General features: G+C 63.8%; 1 protein-coding gene across 6 annotated transcripts in view; it reads left to right on the forward strand.

The window, feature by feature from the left end:
- NAP1L4 (nucleosome assembly protein 1 like 4) overlaps positions 1–7262 on the forward strand; it is a 43050-nt gene extending 35788 nt beyond the window's left edge. For 4 of the 6 annotated variants that reach the window (XM_059150815.1, XM_059150844.1, XM_059150862.1 and 1 more), the window contains 4 exons: positions 712–741; positions 1176–1232; positions 5908–6003; positions 6096–7262. In XM_059150815.1, coding sequence (XP_059006798.1) covers positions 712–741; positions 1176–1232; positions 5908–6003; positions 6096–6134 — 222 coding nt within the window. In that variant the 3' untranslated portion in view covers positions 6135–7262. Of the gene's footprint in view, positions 1–711; positions 742–1175; positions 1233–2892; positions 2927–5907; positions 6004–6095 lie in introns of all 6 variants that reach the window. The other 2 variants (XM_059150834.1, XM_059150824.1) reach the window with 2 other exon arrangements.
- The last annotated feature ends 9939 nt before the right edge of the window (positions 7263–17201 follow it).

Genomic DNA, 17201 nt, shown 5'->3' on the forward strand with positions numbered 1-17201 from the left:
TAGGCCTTCACAAGTCCGTGTGAGCTGTCACTGGGGAATATGTGTGGGCTCCAACAAAAGAAATGCTCTTACGAAAAAGCCTACTTAATTTTTAGGTGTCTTGTGTCGTGCAGGACATAGTGTTGAGGTGTGCTTTGTTGTGTCTTTGGTCTTGATCTGAGTTTGATATGGGGAGTTTGGGCGGGCGTCTGACCTAGAAGACATTTAACTCAAGACCAGTCAAGCGTAGTGTTCAGCCTTTTTTCTATACACTTAAACACCGAGGGGTTTTTTTCATATTTCTAATATGTAAATATTTAACCTCGTATGAGTTTAAAAAATACTAGTAAAATTCATGGATTTGCATAGTAAAATCCTATTCCTGGTTTGCCTGGATCAGCCGGTTCCCCGGGTGGTCCGGTCCCTTCTCGCGCTGACTGTCTCCTTTCTGCACCCGTGCCCGCCCTCGGCCTTGTCTGAGTGCTTGTCAGGTACCGGCGTCCTGTCAGCACCATGGGGCCGGCGAACGGGCGGGCCCGCAGTGTCGGGGCTGAGGTGCCCCGCGGCAGACCGTGCCCCCCGGGGCGGGCGCTGCTCTCTGTCCAGATGCCAGGCTGCGCTGCCGCTTCCCCCAGACCTGACCAGTGTGGGGTGCTTGACGGGGACCGTGCCTGGGTCAGGCCGCCCTCATGCTTTTGAGACCTAAATTTTGTTTCCTTTTTCCTTTTTCAGTTTGAAGAGGGTGAGGAAGGAGAAGAGGAGGTAAGACATGGCGAACCCGGAGAGTCCTTTCCCTCAGGCTTCGCTGGGCTGCTTCCTCTGCTAGAGCGGACGGGGTTTCGGAAGCAGCTGGTGCACCCGCTTTGTGTGGAGCTGCCACAGGGCCTCCAGCCTGTGGAAGCTGGGCGCGGTGGGGGACACGGCACTTGCTGTCCCTGTGTCCAGTTGCCCCGTGATTAGCTTATTAGGACATGTGGGGTGAGCACACAAGTCACGTTCTCCGCAGTGTACGTATCCGTTATCGCTGCCAACAAAAAGGTGTTCAGAAGTCATCCTGCCCAGAGGTGACCTAATCGCTCACGGGCAGGGATTGATGACCTCCCGCTGGGTCCTGGGCAGCTGCTTTTGTGGGGGGCGCGCGGGTCCGCGAGAGTTTAGATCCCGTGAGCTCCGCTCACTCTCCCCCTCTTACGCAGGAGTTGGAAGGTGACGAGGAGGGAGAAGATGAGGACGACGCCGACATTAACCCCAAGGTCAGTTGGTGGGGGGCCACCAGCCCAGGGAATGGCGTGCTGCTATGACATGGGGCCGCATCCCCCCCGGCGGAGCCTGTGCTGCTCTAGCCATCACAGAGAACACAGAGGAACGGGGGTGAGCGGCCCCTCGTGCGGGCTGTGGGGCTCAGTGCACAGCGCCCGGGGAGGGCTCTTCCAGCTCGAGGTTGGCCTCTTGCCATGAGCTCGCCGGGGAGAGCAGCTTGGTCTGCCGCACCTGCCGTCCTCTCGGGGGACCGGCTGAGGGACGGCCTGAATAAGCTGTTTCTTGTGTTCATGTTTGGAAAAGGTGCAGAGAAGGAAATTTTGAAAGTTTTTTTTTTGTTTTTTTAAAGAATAGAGTCATAAAATTGTAGACACAGTTTTACAGTTGCCCTTGGGCTGAGAATAATCAGAAGCTGTGTGTAAATACCGCCAGTCCTTGAAAGTCTACTGGGAAGCTTTAAAAAGGAAAAAAAAAAAAAAAAAGACACAAAACTGAGGAGAGCAGGTGGCCCCAGTAACCTCACGTGGAGGTCCGGATGCTCACGGCTGGCGGATGAGCTGGAGGGCGGCACTGCCACTTGGCACACCCCTTCAACCCGGAGCTGCTTTAGTGCAGGCCGTGCGGCCGCCGTCCTCACGCTGGCGAGCAGGAAGCCAGTGGGAAGCTCGCTGCGTGCTCACGGGCCGTCCGAGCACTCGCCTTCTTGCCGTTGGTGACCCGGATCTCCGGTGACCTGGGCGCTGTTTATTCGTTTGTCCGTCCTCTGTGTTTGCCCGAAGTGAGACGTGCCCGAAGTGAGACGTGCCCGCAGTGCCGGGCTCGTGACCCCGCGCTCTAAGTGCGTGTGGGTCTTGTTTCTGTCGTGAACACCCAGTGTTGGCGTGAACGCATGCGCTACAGCACAGCTCCCAGGGAAGGGTGGGCTTCAGACGTTTTCACACCCACCACGTGAATACTCGGCTGGGACAGTGCTCCCGGGAGGGCTCGCCTCTGCCCAGCCAGCCTGTCGAGCAGGGGCGGGGGCCAGGGGTCGAGTGCAGGTGCCCCTGGGCTTGGCTCCCCGACGCGGGAGCCCTGGCTCGGGGTCAGGGCTCCTGGGCGGGGCTGCTGTCCCCTGTGTGTCTGCCTGTCTTTCTGCCTCTTGGGGCGCTGCCGTGCACTCTCACGGTTCGGATTCTTAAGCAGAGACGGAGGGCAGTTTGCCGTGGGGGCTCCATGACTCCATCACTCGTCACTCCCTTCTGTTGTTTGTCCTTTGCTGTCTCCTGCCACGTCTGTTTTCTGGAAGCGCCTTTCCTCACGAGTCCTCCGGTACCGTGGGGGGTGTCAGGACTGGTGCTCCCTGGTCTCCGCATGTGCTGTCGGTTGGGGGGGAGAGGAGGTTCCCCGGTGGGAGGCGCCGGGACTGCGAGCCCTGCGCAGCCAGGAGGGCCCAGGGCTTGTCCTTTGGGGGCTGGTCTGCACATGGGCAGACGAGGGAGGAGGGTGTTTTGGTGTTAAATGTGCAGACCGGGTGGGTTGGGGTTGCTCGTCTCAGGCTCGAGGACTTGTAGCCCTTTGTGTCATGAGAGAGCCGCTGCTCCCCGCCTGTACGATTTTGTGCATTTTATTTTCTTTTATGCTGACACTTCCTTTCAATTTTTTCCCATTTAGGTGTAATTTTTGTCTGTTATTCATGCGTTTTTAGGTAAGGTGGAATTCCATTCATTCCTAATCCAGTCTTCTGGTCTGTGCTTGATAACGGTGCTGTGTTGTGACTTTGTGACTAGCGGGGAGGCTGCGGGCCGGGCACACTGGGCGCGCGCAGGGCTGAGCACGGTGCATTCGGAAGAGCGGAGAGCGCAGGCGGCCGTTGCGTGCGCTCCTGAAACCGGCCGTCAGAAACCACCTCCGGCTCCTTGCTGAGCTGCTCTTCGCTGCTGACCACGTCCCAGGCGTGACTGGTGTGGCATTTCTTTTGTGGGCGGGCCCGTCTGCCAGGAAGAACACAGGGCGCAGGCCTCGGGAAGCCCATGTTCGCGCTGGCTGCACCCCATGCGGCGGGAAGCAGCTGCTGTGCTCTTTCTGTCCGTTGTTTCTACTTCGTAAATTCAGGTGGGGTGCAGACCATTCGGTCACAGAGGGCCGCCTGAACTTGGACTGTGCTGGGGTTAACAGCCCCCATGGCGTGGGCCGTTGCGTCTCCGTTCCAGCCATCCGTTCCCTCCCTTGTGGGACACGGTCCTCCCGGGGGCAGAGCGGGCGGCAGTGGTCCGAAGATGCTCCAGGAGGCGGGTGCCGTGATGGTCGCCCCTGGGAATGGCCGGGGGGCCCGGGCGGGTGCCGAGTGGCCACTCTCAGTGTGGAAAGCAGGGCCTGTGAGCTCTGGGCCGCAGCGGCGTGCCAGCGCTGACAGGCAGACCACGGGCCTCTGACAGTCTCCACGAGGCCTCCCTGTCCCTGTCCCGCTCCCGCGGGCTCGCGCTCAGAACCGAGCAGAAGCACACTCACCTCCTGGCAAGGCAACGTGGTAGCCAGGGGAGGTGATCGGACGCCCGGGTGCTGTGTGTTGAAGGGTGCGGGTCTGATGACTGCCGTGGACAGGACAGCTTGTTCCATTGCCCTTGTTTCCTGTCGCCCCGCTCGTCTGAACAGTGCCCCCCCCAAGACCCGCTCCCCCCCACCAGTCACGGGAAGCCCCCCCCCCCCCCAAGACCCGCTCCCCCCCACCAGTCACGGGAAGGCGTCCCTTACCTGTTCAGCCTGTCTCTGGGTCAGGGGGACCCTCCTGTGGCATAGCCACCGGGCTGCCTCAGGCCGGCAGCCGCTCTGCTGTGGGGGCCCTGCCCTCTACTGTCCCGCAGGCTCATGGGCCCCGGCTCTGGGCCCCTGGGAAGCTATAGGGGCCAGCTGTGTGCACGGTGGCTTATTCCCGCCCCCCTTCTGTTACAACATGGCTTTGAAATGGCTCCCTGACGTGCAGGATTTGGGCTGTTAGTTTGTGCCTTGGAAACACCAGACTCCTCTCCCGTGATAATCGGGGCATCGGATGACCAGGCTGCCATCGGACTTTGTGGCCTGAGCCCGAGGATGCAGGGTTTAGTTGGAGTCCTGTCTTGGCCTGTGTCACAGGCTGAAACCCAGCGGTGTCTCGTTGATAAAATTCACATCAGAAGCTTTGGGATTCTCTGTTGACTTTACAGCCTAGGACGTGTGTCCATGTGGATGCTGTCCCCAGAGAGGGGGCCGCCTGCCTGCCAGCCAGGGGAGCGTCTGCGAGGCCCGCTACCTCCAGCAGGCATTATCCCCCAAGCTACTGAATGTGTTTTAAACAAAAGGATAATACGTTTTCCTGGTTAACAGTAAGCGTCTGAAATGACTCCCAGCGTACTGTAAATTGTGTCAAGCCTGCTGTCGCAAAACGCTGCGTGTGTCCCCCTCGTCTGTACACAGAAGGGCAGAGCAGGAGGAGTCCCTCCCGGGCTGTGCCCCTGCCCTGTTCCTACCACATCACCCTGCAGGGCCACTTCCTTAGCTCCGTCTTCTCTAAGCCACTTCCTTCCTGCAGACACAATGTGGAAACATGCGCTTCTCCCGTCACCCTTAAAAAGCTGCCTGCCCTCCCCCACACCTTGCGCTACAGCCACGTGGAGCTGGGTGCGCCTCCCGCTTCCCCGGCCACTCCTGACCGCCGGGGCTGCCTCCAGATCCACAGTCTGATTCTGATCTTTTCCCGCCTGGATTTCTGGTCAGATGTGTTTCGTTTGGGGGCCTGGGTTCGTTTTTTAGCAGAGTTTCAGATGCACATGTGACGCCCAGGCCAGGACACTCCTCCTAGGGTGTCCCGTTGCTGGGCAGAGACCTGGAACATCCCGGCGGCATCCCTGTGTTTTCCCATGAGACTTTCTTAGACTCCGGTCTGAGATCATGGCTTGCTTTCTGCATCCTCAGCACGTGATTTTTTCATATCTCAAGTGTAGTTTCTCAAAGAACGGACTCCCAGTTCAGCCATAGAAGATTCATTATCTCCCTGTTTGTGGGGTGGTGGTGGTTTTTTTTAAGGCTCCATAGGCTTGGCAGATTGTATGAAAATAATTTGTAATCTTGGCAGCCGAGAGTTAGAGGCCACTGGTGAGTACGTGTATTGCCCGGAATGGTGGGTGATCTGGGGGCCTGGGTCTCAGGCTGCGACGTCGGCCTCCCCACAGAACGCGTGGGTCTGCCGGCTGTGCTCTGAACGCTGAGAGGCGTGTTAGATTATCCCGACGGGGACGTGCTTCTCTGCCAGGGGGCCTGGTCTCTCCCTGCTGCCTTTCTGGAAGGATAGAATTCCCACTTGGGGAGGGGCCTGGGGGGACCGAGGCCGTGTGCGGAGCTGTTGGTGTGGCCTCCTGGCTGTGGGCTGCTGCCGGGGGCTGGTGGAGCTACCCGGCCGCCTCGGCCCGCCGCACAGTGGCACCTTCCCCTTTCAGGTGCTGAGCCTGCCTTCAGGTGGCAGGGACAGAAAGGGGAGTCGGCTGGTGTGTCACGTGGGCAGGGTCGGGGGGCTTGCCTGAGACGCCGAGCCTGCCATGTCACTTTGGAGTGTGGCTCCCCTTGCACAGATGAGTGTCCCTGACCCTGAGGCGCTTTTCCTTCCCGGTGCCTGGGCCATGACTTACACTCCGGGCTTGTCTCCCAACAAGAAAGGCAGCCCCGGTGAGACTGTTCCTGGGAAGTCGGCTGATGTTCGGTTACTGCCGTAGAAGCACGTCTGCGGTAACCGTTTGTTCAGTTAGAACGAAGGTACTAAATCAAGTCTTGGCTTGCACTGTCGGTTGGCGGTAACGGGGTGATGACACCAGTTTCCTACAAGTCCTGTCTTCTCTCGTTGACAGAAGGAGCCCAGCCAGCCCTCGGAGTGCAAACAGCAGTGAGGAGCGAGGCCCCCCAGCCGCAGCGGCGGGACTTGGCGCGGCGGCCCCACCACCGTATTGGCAGTGCTTTCTTCTAACTTGTTTTCAAGTGCATGATTTTGACTTTAACTTTCCCTTTATCCTTATTATTTTGCTTAACCTGTACAGTGGCAACTTAAATGCCTTTCAGAAATAGGAGGTTTGATTCCAGCACCCTCTACGGCCTTGGGTGCAGCTCAGTGGACTTTCCCAGGCCCTGCCTCCGGGAGGGCCCCAGAGACCCCCGGGGGAAAGGGGTGGCAGAAGGTGGGGCGATGCCAAGAGCAGACGTGTGGGGGGGGTGGTTCCGGGGCCTCCAGAACCAGTCCCGCCCCTCCGCGGTCGGACTGGATTCTTCTTCCCTCGAAGAAGCTGCGTGCTCTGTCTCCCACCTCTCGGTCTCCTGTGCTCTAGCGGGCTCAGAAGAGCTGCATAGGGTCCTGTTCTCCGTAGAACACTCCGTCTCTGGTTCTGTGGCCCTCGGGGTGCGGCAGGGGCGGCGGTGCGCCCCAGCCCTGAGGCTCGAGTGTTTGTGGCTCATCCTCATATTTATTTATTCTTTCCTGCTGGTGAGGGCTTGGGACGCTTGCTGTCACTTGTCCTTACACTCTCAGAAACCATGTGTGTGACGGGTGACCTGGCGACTCGCCTGGCGGGGGTGGTGGTGGCTCCCAGGGGAGCAAGGCCTGTGGAGAAGGAACCTCGCTCTGTCCTGCCTGCGGCTGAGGGCGGGCGCTCGTTTTCATGACATACAGACCTCCTGGCTCTGGGGGATGGCGGGCCTGCGCCCGCAGGTGAGGGGCCGGGCTGGGACGTGCTGCTGTCCTTCTAGTGTGTCCATGTCAAGTCTTGCTTTCGCACAACCCCCAATTCTTGGCCCCGTGCTCATCTTGTTCTAAAAGCCCTGGGTTCAGAGCGACCTGTTCTTGGCTGGCGTGTGGGGTTTCTGAGTGTGCGACCATGGTCTCTGGCAGCCGGGGACGTGTGTCCACACTGTGACCAGGTCTGTGGAGTGCTCGGCCTTACTTCTAATAACATTTGTAACTGAATACGGTGTTTTCAGTTTGTACAGAATAGTTAGAATATTCTATTAAAGTTGTGAAACATGGAGCCAGCTCTGTGCGCAGTCTCTCTGTGGGAGGAGCGGGGGGGGGGTGGCGCTGGCCCCTGCCTACTCCCGGCAGCTCCCGACCGTGGCTGTGCGGCCTCCTGAGCCCTGCAGATGGGCAGACCCGGACCGGAGGCCTCTGCTCTTCCACGTCCGCCAGTTCTCCGGAGATGACTACGTTTAGTTTGCTCCTTAGGTCTGCAGACCCACTTCACAGTCTGGATGGACTTGGGGTCCCCCCCAGGAGTACACTGTTTCTTGGGAGTTTGTAGGGCTGTACCTTTCAGGTCCAGAAGGTTCCAGGAAGGAAAGTTCCTGCATAAAGCCCACTTCTGTCTTCTCACTGGTACTTTTCCAGTGGAACCTCCATTCCTTCCTGAGAGGGAGCGCTACCCCCAGAGACAGGTGTCACACGAGCCCTTGCTCAGCACGTGCCCGGGGGAGTGCAGCTGCCCAGAGAGGGTGAGCACGCAGCCACGCCTCCCGCGGGCCAGCTGCCCGTGCCCAGCTCACCCTGAGCCTGTCTGGGGGCCTGGCTTGTCCCTGGGAGTGCCCACATGAAGGAGCAGGAAGTGCTGCCCAAGGGTTTGGAACAGCCGGGCTTCCAGTGTGCCCCAGACAGCTAGAACCAGGACGTTCTCGGTTCTTGAAGTCCCCGGCCCCCCACGCCCTACCCAAGCAGCCTGCGGGTGCCGGAGGTGCTTTGTTCCAGCTGACACAGGATGAGAACCCCATCCCCCGAGGGCGGTCAGCAGAGAGGACACGTGAGCGCAGGGAGCACCTCTTGAGGGTGGGCCCCCAGACCTCCAGGGCAGCTTCTCATCCCTATGGACCCTGCCTGGCCAGGGCTCCCCAAGTTCTCCACGTGTCCTGTTGCCCTGGAGCGTCCAGGGTGCAAGCAGGGGCGACACACAGTGCTGTGCTCGGGCGATGGCGGCACGTTGGCAGGGACGGCTTCAGCGGGGAGCACCTGTCCTGCTGGCCCGGGGCTCGCTCTGAGCGTGACCTTTCGGGGGGATCCTCTCCCGCTGGCTCCTGAGCCTCTGCGGTGGGTGACAGAGGCGCCTTCACGGCAGCAGCAGCACTGCTCGGCCTGAAGGCTGCCGGGCCTCACCGAAGAGCCGCGGGGCTTGTGGGACGAGCCCCCTCAGATGGGCACAGCACGGGCTGGCAGGGTGCTGGGGGCCCCAGGGGCCGGGCTCTGTTGGGCCCCCTCTGCCTGCAGCTTCTAGGGATTCACTGGGAGTCGACACGCATTGTCTGGGCCGGGAGTCCAAGCCACGTGCATATGCAGGGCGCCTGGCCGCCATGTGCTGCCATGGCGTGGGATGGCAGGGCTGGGGGGAGCCCGTGCCCTTCCTCGGAGACTGGCCGAGTCCGTGCCGCCGGCCCGTGGCGGACGTAGGCCATGCCTGAGAGTGTGGTCCTGAGGAGCTGCCGATGGGCAGCCCCGTGTGGGCTCGCATCTGCAGCGGCTCCCTTTAGAGCCTGGCGAGAGCAGCCTGCCGCCTGGGCTCCGAGGGAGTAGTGACTGGGCTTGCTGGCTCTCGGCGGCGACCTGCACGGTGCGGGCAGACCAGGCGTGTTTTCTCGTGGGACCAGCACGGACGACGGTGGGAGGGGCGTCTGGATGGTGGCCGTCCCTGGAGGCCCTGGGTCTTATTTCTCTGTGGGAGGACAAGAGTGTGCGTGTGTCACCAGCACCCCCATGTGGCTTCCATCATGGAGCTCGGTCCCTGGGGCCTGCAGGGCCTCAGCCTGGCGTATCTGGACAGCAAGACTCCAGCCCGAAGCCTGAGAAGCTGTGTCTTCCCCCACCATCTCTTGTGGCACTGCCTCCTGGCCTGTCCGCAGAGCTGTCCGCTGGACGGGGAGCCTGGCATCCGTCCTCCATCCGGGCCTCTGCTGGCAGCCCAGGGAGACCGCCGGAGGCTCTGTGGGGTCGTTCAGGCCCTGCTGCTTGTGCCAGAGAGGGCCCGAGCCGCCAGGAGCCAGTGGGGAAGGGGGCACTTGCAGCGGCTGTTTGGGCGATTGCTGACTGCGTGGGTCATGACCCCTGAATTGCCTGGAGCCACCTTTGCGTCCCCCTTCTGGGCTGGGCCACCACAATGCTTTTCAGAGGCTTTCAGTGACCGTCCAGGGCTACCTTCCCGCCCCATGGGCTCTGTGGCCTGACCCTCCTTCCTTCTGTACTCCCTCCTTAAACTAACTTGTCCTACACGAGACTGGGCCCAGCTGCCAGGTCTGTCCTTCCTGGTTCGCCCGCCTCTGCACCCTTAAATCTGCGGGCGGCTCTGCACCCGCCGAGTGCAGGGCTCACGCCCAAAGTGGAAGGGTCCCAGCCTTGGCTGGGGGAAGCCAGATACAAAGAAGGGCCTACAGACGACGCATTGTTCTGGCTTCTGAAGGCTGTGGGATGGCCGGGGCCACGGTGGCAGGGTGACCGGGACACCCCCGAGGAGACAGGGACTCTGGGAACTGCTTCACTTGAGAGTGTCTGGTTGTACATGCGTAAACTGCCTCAGTGAAGCTACTTTCTCAGCAGTGCCCCAGAGTTGGGGTCAATCCACTTAAAATTCTGGTTTTCCTCTGGGTAAGTTAGGAATCGTGGCCACCCAGGGCCAGGTGAGTGGCAGAGGTTGCCCACGCCCTGCAGTGGCCAGCAGTCCCACTCCCCCTGAGCGCTAGCCCAAGTCAGCCCTGTGGCTTGTGCTCCCAGAGAGTGCCCGGGCCCGGGGAGGTGAAGCCCAGACGTCAGCTGGCCTGTCTCGGTCGATCTGCCGGTCTCTGGCCCACTCTCTGCTCAGGGGTCTTCCCTGTCTCCTTGCCCCCGCGTGCCCAGTGGGTGATGGGGAACAACACAGGGTCACTGCAGGGGAGGGCCTAGGGCAGCAGTGGGAGACGTGTCCTCTGACCTGACCCTTTGCTGCACAGCCCAGGAAGGGTTCCGCCCGAGAGCACTGTGCCCGTCGGGGGCCACCCTCGGCTCCGTGCCAGCCAGCCTTGCCCTCAGCCGCTGCCCCAGTGCCAGGGGCTCCCGGACCCTCCTCAGCTGACCCCGGCTGAGCTTTCCATCCTTCTGAACTTGGTGTGATCCTCCTCGTTGGCCAGGGACCCCCTCACCATCAGAGGCCACAGTGGGTGAAGCCTACATTCCAAGGTGGGTGAGGCCTAGACACCTCCTTTGAGGCCAGGTCACCTTGGTGCACCAGGACGGAGCCCCTGTCCACCCCCAGGATGTCACCATGGTGCCATTCGCGGGGCGAGCGGGGCCCAGAGGACTCAGCTCAGGGAGGGCGGCGGCCGGATGTTCCTTTCCCTGACAGCCCAGCAGGCGTGCCTGGCCCAGCTGGGCTTCTGTAGGCCCTGGAGACATGGGGTGCCTCCCCCACCGACACGGGCCGGAGACTTCCCGAAGCCCAGGAATGTCAGTGAAGCTCCCTAGATCTCAGCTTCTGCTTCTGGAACATGGGGAGAACCCTCCCTCCTGGGCACAGGCCAGAGGCTTCAGAGAGAAAGCCCAAGGCACATGGCTACAGCCGCCTCCCTGCCCAAAGCCTTGGTCCAGGCAGAGCCGCCCACGCGGGTCCTCCGCATCGCCTGCCAGTGTGGAGCGGGGCGGGGGGGTTGCTTGGGGACGGGAAGGCCTCTGGGACGCAGGCCAGCAGGGAGGCCCTTGGGTCCCTACCTGCCCGCATTTCTGGCAGGGGCTGGAAGTTCCCAGGAGAGCTCCCGTCCTGGAGAGGGGAGAGCCGAGCAGAGGAGGGGGCTGGGGGTGCCCCCCCCCCCCCCCCCCGCACAGCCCTGGGAGGAGAACGGGCACCTGCAGCAGCTCCGGGAAGCGCGGGGCTGGGGTTCCCCGTTAGGCTTCTGGCCTCCACAGCTGGGAGGGGAGTGATGGTGCGGCGTTCCCGGCCATGCGATGTGCGGTGCTGCCCGCGTAGCCCAGGACGCTCACGAAGGTAGTCGCCGGCGTCCAGGTGCTCAGAGTCGGGGGCGGCAGCGGGGGTGGGAGGATGGATGGGGCCCGGAGGGGGCGCCGTCAGGGCGGCGGGCGCTCTTTGAAGTGGTTGCCGGGGAACCCTGAAGAGCCTGGGCCAGGACACCCAGCACTCAGGCACTCGGGCGTGGGGAGCCGGGGTGGCACCTGGTGACAGCAGGGCCACATGCAGACAGCCTTGAGACTTCGGTGCCCACAGGCTGCTGGTGCGGAGGAAGCGGCGAGAGGTTCCCCCCCCAGAAGAGGGGCACCTCCATCTCCCACGGGTCCTCGACCGCTCCGCCCCCACGTCCTGCACCGGGCAGCATTTCTGACTTCAGAGCTGCGCAGAGCACGCTGAACTCTCCCTGGTCCTCGCCCGGGGAAGGCCCGGTGCTGCGGAGAACTCCTGCACATCCTCGCAAACCCAGTGCGGAAGGCCCCGGTGGTCTCCGGAAAGCCTCGACCTCCTCAGCCAGAGCCGGCTCATGCCGCCTCTCTGGCTGGGCCGCCTCTGCCAGCAGACGTCGTGACCGGCCGAGGCCAGCAGCCTGTCGTGGGGCTGGGGCCTGTGCTAGAGTCGGCGGAACAAAGCAGGGCTCTGAGACCAGAAGCGGAAATCCAGGGGTCCTGCGGCATTGGGGGTCCTGCTGCATCCTTCCTGCTCCTGCTGCTGCTGGGGGCCCCGGTGTCCCGGGGCTGTGGCCCCTCCTCCCTCTCTCGGAAGGACACGGACCGCATTCAGGGCCCACCCAGATAATCGGGGGTGACCTCATGGTCCTCAGTCACATCTTCCATCACATCAGGCAGTAGTGACTGACCCCGTGATGTCCCATCCACCGGTTCCATGGACAGGACACCCCAGGTTTGCCCGCAGGGTTGGAGAAAAGTTGCACGAATGCCGGCTGCCTGGCACGTTTGGGTGGGGGTGGGAGCCGGCCGGTGGGCGGTCTCCGAGCTGTCACCGTTCACCCAGCAGTCTGTCCCGTGACCTTGTGCGCGCGTGTGCGCGGCCCAGGATCGTTCACGCGGCCTCACTTGTCGCTTCTGAGAATCGCCTAACACTGCGCCCCCCGAACACCAACGGGGGACACTGCAGAGGACTGCCCGGGACACCAGTCGGAGAGAACAGCACTGGGCCGCGTCTCCCTGTTAGGGAACACGGCAGGCTCCCGCCAGGGCACGCGTGCGTGTTCACGTGTAAATACATCTCTTTAACTGGCAAAATACACAGAAATGTCCCGTCTTCCCGGCCTCTGAGCGCGCGGCTTGGGCACGGAGCACATTCACACTGTTGTGCGGCAGTCCCCACCGCCCCTGTGCAGAGGGAAACTGCCTGTGAGACACCGACCCCATCCCTCCCCCGGCCCCAGCGCCCACCGTCCACCGTCTGTCCCCCGAGACACCAACCACCATCCTGGCCCCGGCGCCCACTGTCCACCGTCTGTCCCCCGAGACACCGACCACCATCCCGGCCCTGGCGCCCACTGTCCACCCTCTGTCCTCCGAGACACCGACCACCATCCTGGCCCCGGCGCCCACCATCCACTTTCCATCCCCGAGACACCGACCCCCAGCCCCAGAGCCCACCATCCATTCTCCATCCACTAAGACATGGATCCCCATCCTTCCCCCGGCCCTGGGGCCCACTGTCCACTCTCTGTCCCCCTGAGACACCGACCCCCATCCCTCCCCTTGCTCCGGTGCCCACCATCCACTTTCCATCCCCCTGGAACCCCAACCCCTAGCCCCGGAGCCCACCGTCCACTCTCCATCCCCCTGAGACACCGACCCCCATCCCTCCCCTGGCCCTGGGGCCCACCGTCCACTCTCTGTCCCCCTGAGACACCGACCCCCCTCCGTCCCCTGGCACCCACTGTCCACTCTCTGTGCCTGTGAATCTGGAGACTCAAGGGACCCCATCTGGGTGGGATCTGCAGTATTTGCCCTTCTGTGTCTGGCCTTTTTGACTCTGCATCACGTCCCAGGTCCATCTAGCTGTGGCCGGTGTCAGCGTGTCCCTCCATGTTCAGCCTGAGGGACAGTCTGGTGTGTGGACAGACCATGTCCTGTGACTCCATTCATTTGTCGACGGACGTGGGGACCAATCTACCTGCCTGGGGGCAGGAGTGAGAGTCCCTCAGGCAGCCGTGGGAATCCCGGGTGGGACCCTTGGGTAAATAATAGTAAGCAGCCCACCTTTGGGGGGCGGGGTGGACAGGCGCAGACGTCCCTTCTGTCCTGTGATGACGCCGCCCGGGGGCCTGCAAGGGCTGACACCATCCAGAAGGCGGCGGCCTCAGCTTGTCCGTCTCTGCTCTCCCTGTATTTCGTGCATCCTCGTTTGATTCAGGCTTCCAGAAAGGTCCTGTGTCCCCGTGACCCAGGCCCCGGGCAGTCTGCCCGAAGTGTGGGCATGCCTGCCGGCTCCCGCTCCTCCCCTGACCCTGGCCCCGGCCCCCCAGCCCCGACCCCTCCCTGACAGCTCTGACAAGCACGCAGAGCCCCCACAGACTTCCGGTGCTCTGAATAGTCCCATTTCTGGGACAAGGAGGTCGACGCTTTTTAGGTCCACGTTTCCCAGAAACTTCCCTGAGCACCTGGGCTGGGCTCTGGGGGCCCCACAGTGTGCGACCCTGGCCCTGCATCCCAGGAACTGATCGAGGTGGTGCGGCATGGATGGACGCTTGCTGGGGGCCGAGGAGGAGGAAGGTGCTCTGGGCAGGGGAGGGGCCGTGATTCACTGATGAGCGTCTCGCGCGGAGGCCCACCTGTCAGACTCCCGCCGAGGGCCCCGAGAACCAGAGAGGGGGACAGGGACACAGGAAACCAGGCTGACCGTGAAAGTCGGGGTGACACCCGCCTCCCGCCCTCCGGCCTCTCCCTTTTCCCAGGTTCCCGATGGGAGGAGAGAGATTAAGGGCGGGCCTGGTGGCAGGCAGCGGTGGCCAATGGGCCATGTCAGCCTCGGGTCAGGTGGCATTAGGCCATCTCCCAGGTGCGTGGACTTCCCCCACCTTCCCGGGGTTCACACTGGAGCCACCACCAGGACCCCAGTTCCCAGCAGTGCATAGTTGGTGGGAGTAGGCCTTAGGGTATGCTCTGACCATCTGAGGGGACTTCCTGGAGGGGCTGGGGGAGAGGGTCTCCCAGGCACGGGAAGCAGGGAGCCCCCCCCCCCCGCCCCCCGCCCAGGGGCTGTTCTGAGCACCGCCTCCCACAGGAAGAGGGCGGTATGGAGCCCGGGGCGCCTGGGCTGCCCTGGGCTGCCGTGACGCACGGCTTCCTCCCAGGCCGCTCTTCCCAGGCTGGTTGGGCGAGAGCCTCCGGGGCTCGGCCTCTCACGGCTGCATGGATGAGCTCACGAGGGGCGTTTCAGAGAGGTGCCATCATTCTGACTGGGCCGTCTGACGTCCTCCCCCAGCCGGACGGGACCGCAAGGGCCCCTGGCCGGATGTTTGGGGACTAGCCTGTCTGCCTGGCGGCAGGAGCGGGTGTCCCCCCAGACAGGCTGTGCGTGAATCCCGGATGCGACCCTTGGATAAATATTAGTAAACTTGGCTCTGACCTACACTGCCTGACGCCACCAATGGGAGGCAAAGCCCGGCAAGGTCCCTCCCTGTTCATTTGGGTGGGGCTACTTCCTGCCCCGGGGCCTTGGGGTGCACAGGCTGGCAGCGGGACCCTCAGCTGAGGCCCTGACTTCTCGGAGACCCCACCCTCCGTTCCCTGCAAGTCTGAAAAAGTGACCCCAGCAGCCCCCACCTTGTTGGGGGCCCAAGAAGGGCAAAGAGCAAACGGAGCCCCTGTCTCTCCGGCGCGCGGCCGGCCGGCCGGCACCCATGTGGCCAAGAAGCCTGGTGGGCTGCAGGTCCCCGCGGGGTGCAGGCCGAATTCGCAGCAGGGCCCCCACTGCCCGGCGGGAAGCCGTCTCCCTGCTGGGTCCTCTGGGCTCCCGGCCACCAAATGGCTCAGGGAGGGAGCTCCCCCCAAAGGTCCTCCGTTGGGGTTACAAGGGCAGTGCTTTGCGGCCTCATCCCTCCCAATTCCCTGCCCCAGAGGGTCCTCCCGATGGGCCTACTCAGGGGCGGGCACGGGGCCCTCTCCTGACTCCAGGCTCACGCTTCTTAGCTGGGAGCAGGAGCCGGCGGCAGGTGGCCCACGGGGCCGCTGCTGGCCCAGGGCAGGAGCTGTTGCTAGTGAAGCTGCCTGGGTGGGCCCAGCTCCCGACCCCCAACCGTCGGGGAACCCCGCCCAGGCTGCCCTGCCCCAGGGTCTCCCTCCCAGGTTGGAGGCCAAGGCTCCTCCCCACTCCCTGTGACGCCCACTTGTCAGAACACCCCCCCCCCCCCCGGGTCGCTGGCCCGCCAACGCTCCCCGGAGAGGCCTGGCCAGTGGGCGGCAAGGAGATAAGGCCTCACCTGGCCTCACTGGGCACCCCCTGGTTTGGGGGGCCCCCACAGCCCCTTCCTCCCACTCAGTCTGTTTCTCTAGCACCTCAAGCCCCCCACCTCTTCTTCCCCCGGCCTCACCCCTCCCACCAGGGCCCCTCCTCCCTAAGGCCTCACTTCTCTGTGAAATGGGGCTGAGAAGAGCACCCCTGGGCGCCCCCTGGGCAGCTCCGCAGGCAACACCCCCTCCCCGGGACTCCTTCAAGCTGTCCTCGTGGCCCCGGGCCCCCAGGGTCTCCTTCCTGAGGGCAGGCAGGACTCCCATCCTCGGGTTCCTAGCCCCAAGCCCCTGGTCCGAGCTGGTGACCCCCAAGGGCCGGGGTTCTGGACTGCCCTCTGCGAGGTTAGGGGACTTCCCAGGCACGGGACAGGGGTGGCTGGGGGAGGGTCAGTTCAGCCGCAGGCCCGGCTTCCTGAACCCGCACTGGCTCCTCCTGCGCTCTGCCGTCACCAGCGCGAGAACTTCTGCAAGCAGGGACCTGGGTTTTCCTCCGCACCTGCACCTGCGCTGCAACCTTGTCCCAGCCCGCCAGGGCGCCCGGGCCCTTCCTGTTCGGTGTGCGGTCCTTTCCCAGGGTCACAGCTAGGTGGGGGTGTTGGAAAGTGGGTGTCTTGAAGAGGCCCTGGCCGCCGGGACCCTCTCCGGGACTCCACCCCCACCCCTGGGAACCGGGCGGGGCCAGCCGTCCCTCCTGCTCCTATAAAAGGGAGACAGTAACTGAAAAGCCCGCCCCCCCTTCCTACTGGGAAGCATGACTCAGCCGCCCCCACCGCCCGCCCCAGGCTGAGCCTCCAGCACCAGCAGAGTTTTCGGCACCCACAGGGTCTTTCGGAGGCCCCCTCCCCCCTGGGGGGTGCAGGCGGGGGCCAGCCGGCAGGAGGGCGCGGGAAGGACAGGACCCCGGGGAGGGAGGGGGCTCCCTCACGTCCACGGGGCACTGTCCCCGCGTCCCTCATCGAACAGAAGTGTTACTGTCCCCACCCACTTCACGGAGGAGAAAGCAGGCTCCCAGCACCCGCTCTCCGCGTCCGCCTGGCCCCGGGGTGGGGAAGACGGAAGGTCCGGCCAGGGGCGGCCCGCGGGGGTGGAGGTGGGAGAGCAGGCCGGCGGGGCAGGGCCCTCGGAGGGTCTCCCGGGGAAGGGCTTTCCGGGCGCGCGAGGACTAGCTGCCCGGGCGCCTGGAGGAGGGTGGGGGTCCGGGCCCCGCGGACTTCCCGCCCTGGGCCGGCCCCGTCCCCCGGCGGTTCCCGGGGCTCCCCGGCGGTGAGTCACCGCGGGCAGGGCCGGCCGCAGCGCATTCCTCCGCGGGGCCGGCGTCCGGGGCGGGGTGGGACCGGGAGTCACCCCACGAGGCCGGGGCCGGGGCGGCGGAGGAACAGGAGCCGAGCGCGCGGCCTCCCGCGGCCGCGGACGGCGGGGGCGCGGTCTCGGGGGCAGGGGGCGGGGAGAGGGGCGGGGCCTCGCGCGGGGGCGGGGCCGAGCCCAGGCGGGGCCCTATAAAGGCGGCGCC

Source organism: Mustela lutreola, chromosome 1 (assembly GCF_030435805.1).
Source record: "Mustela lutreola isolate mMusLut2 chromosome 1, mMusLut2.pri, whole genome shotgun sequence".
Classification (NCBI taxonomy): Eukaryota; Metazoa; Chordata; class Mammalia; order Carnivora; family Mustelidae; genus Mustela; species Mustela lutreola.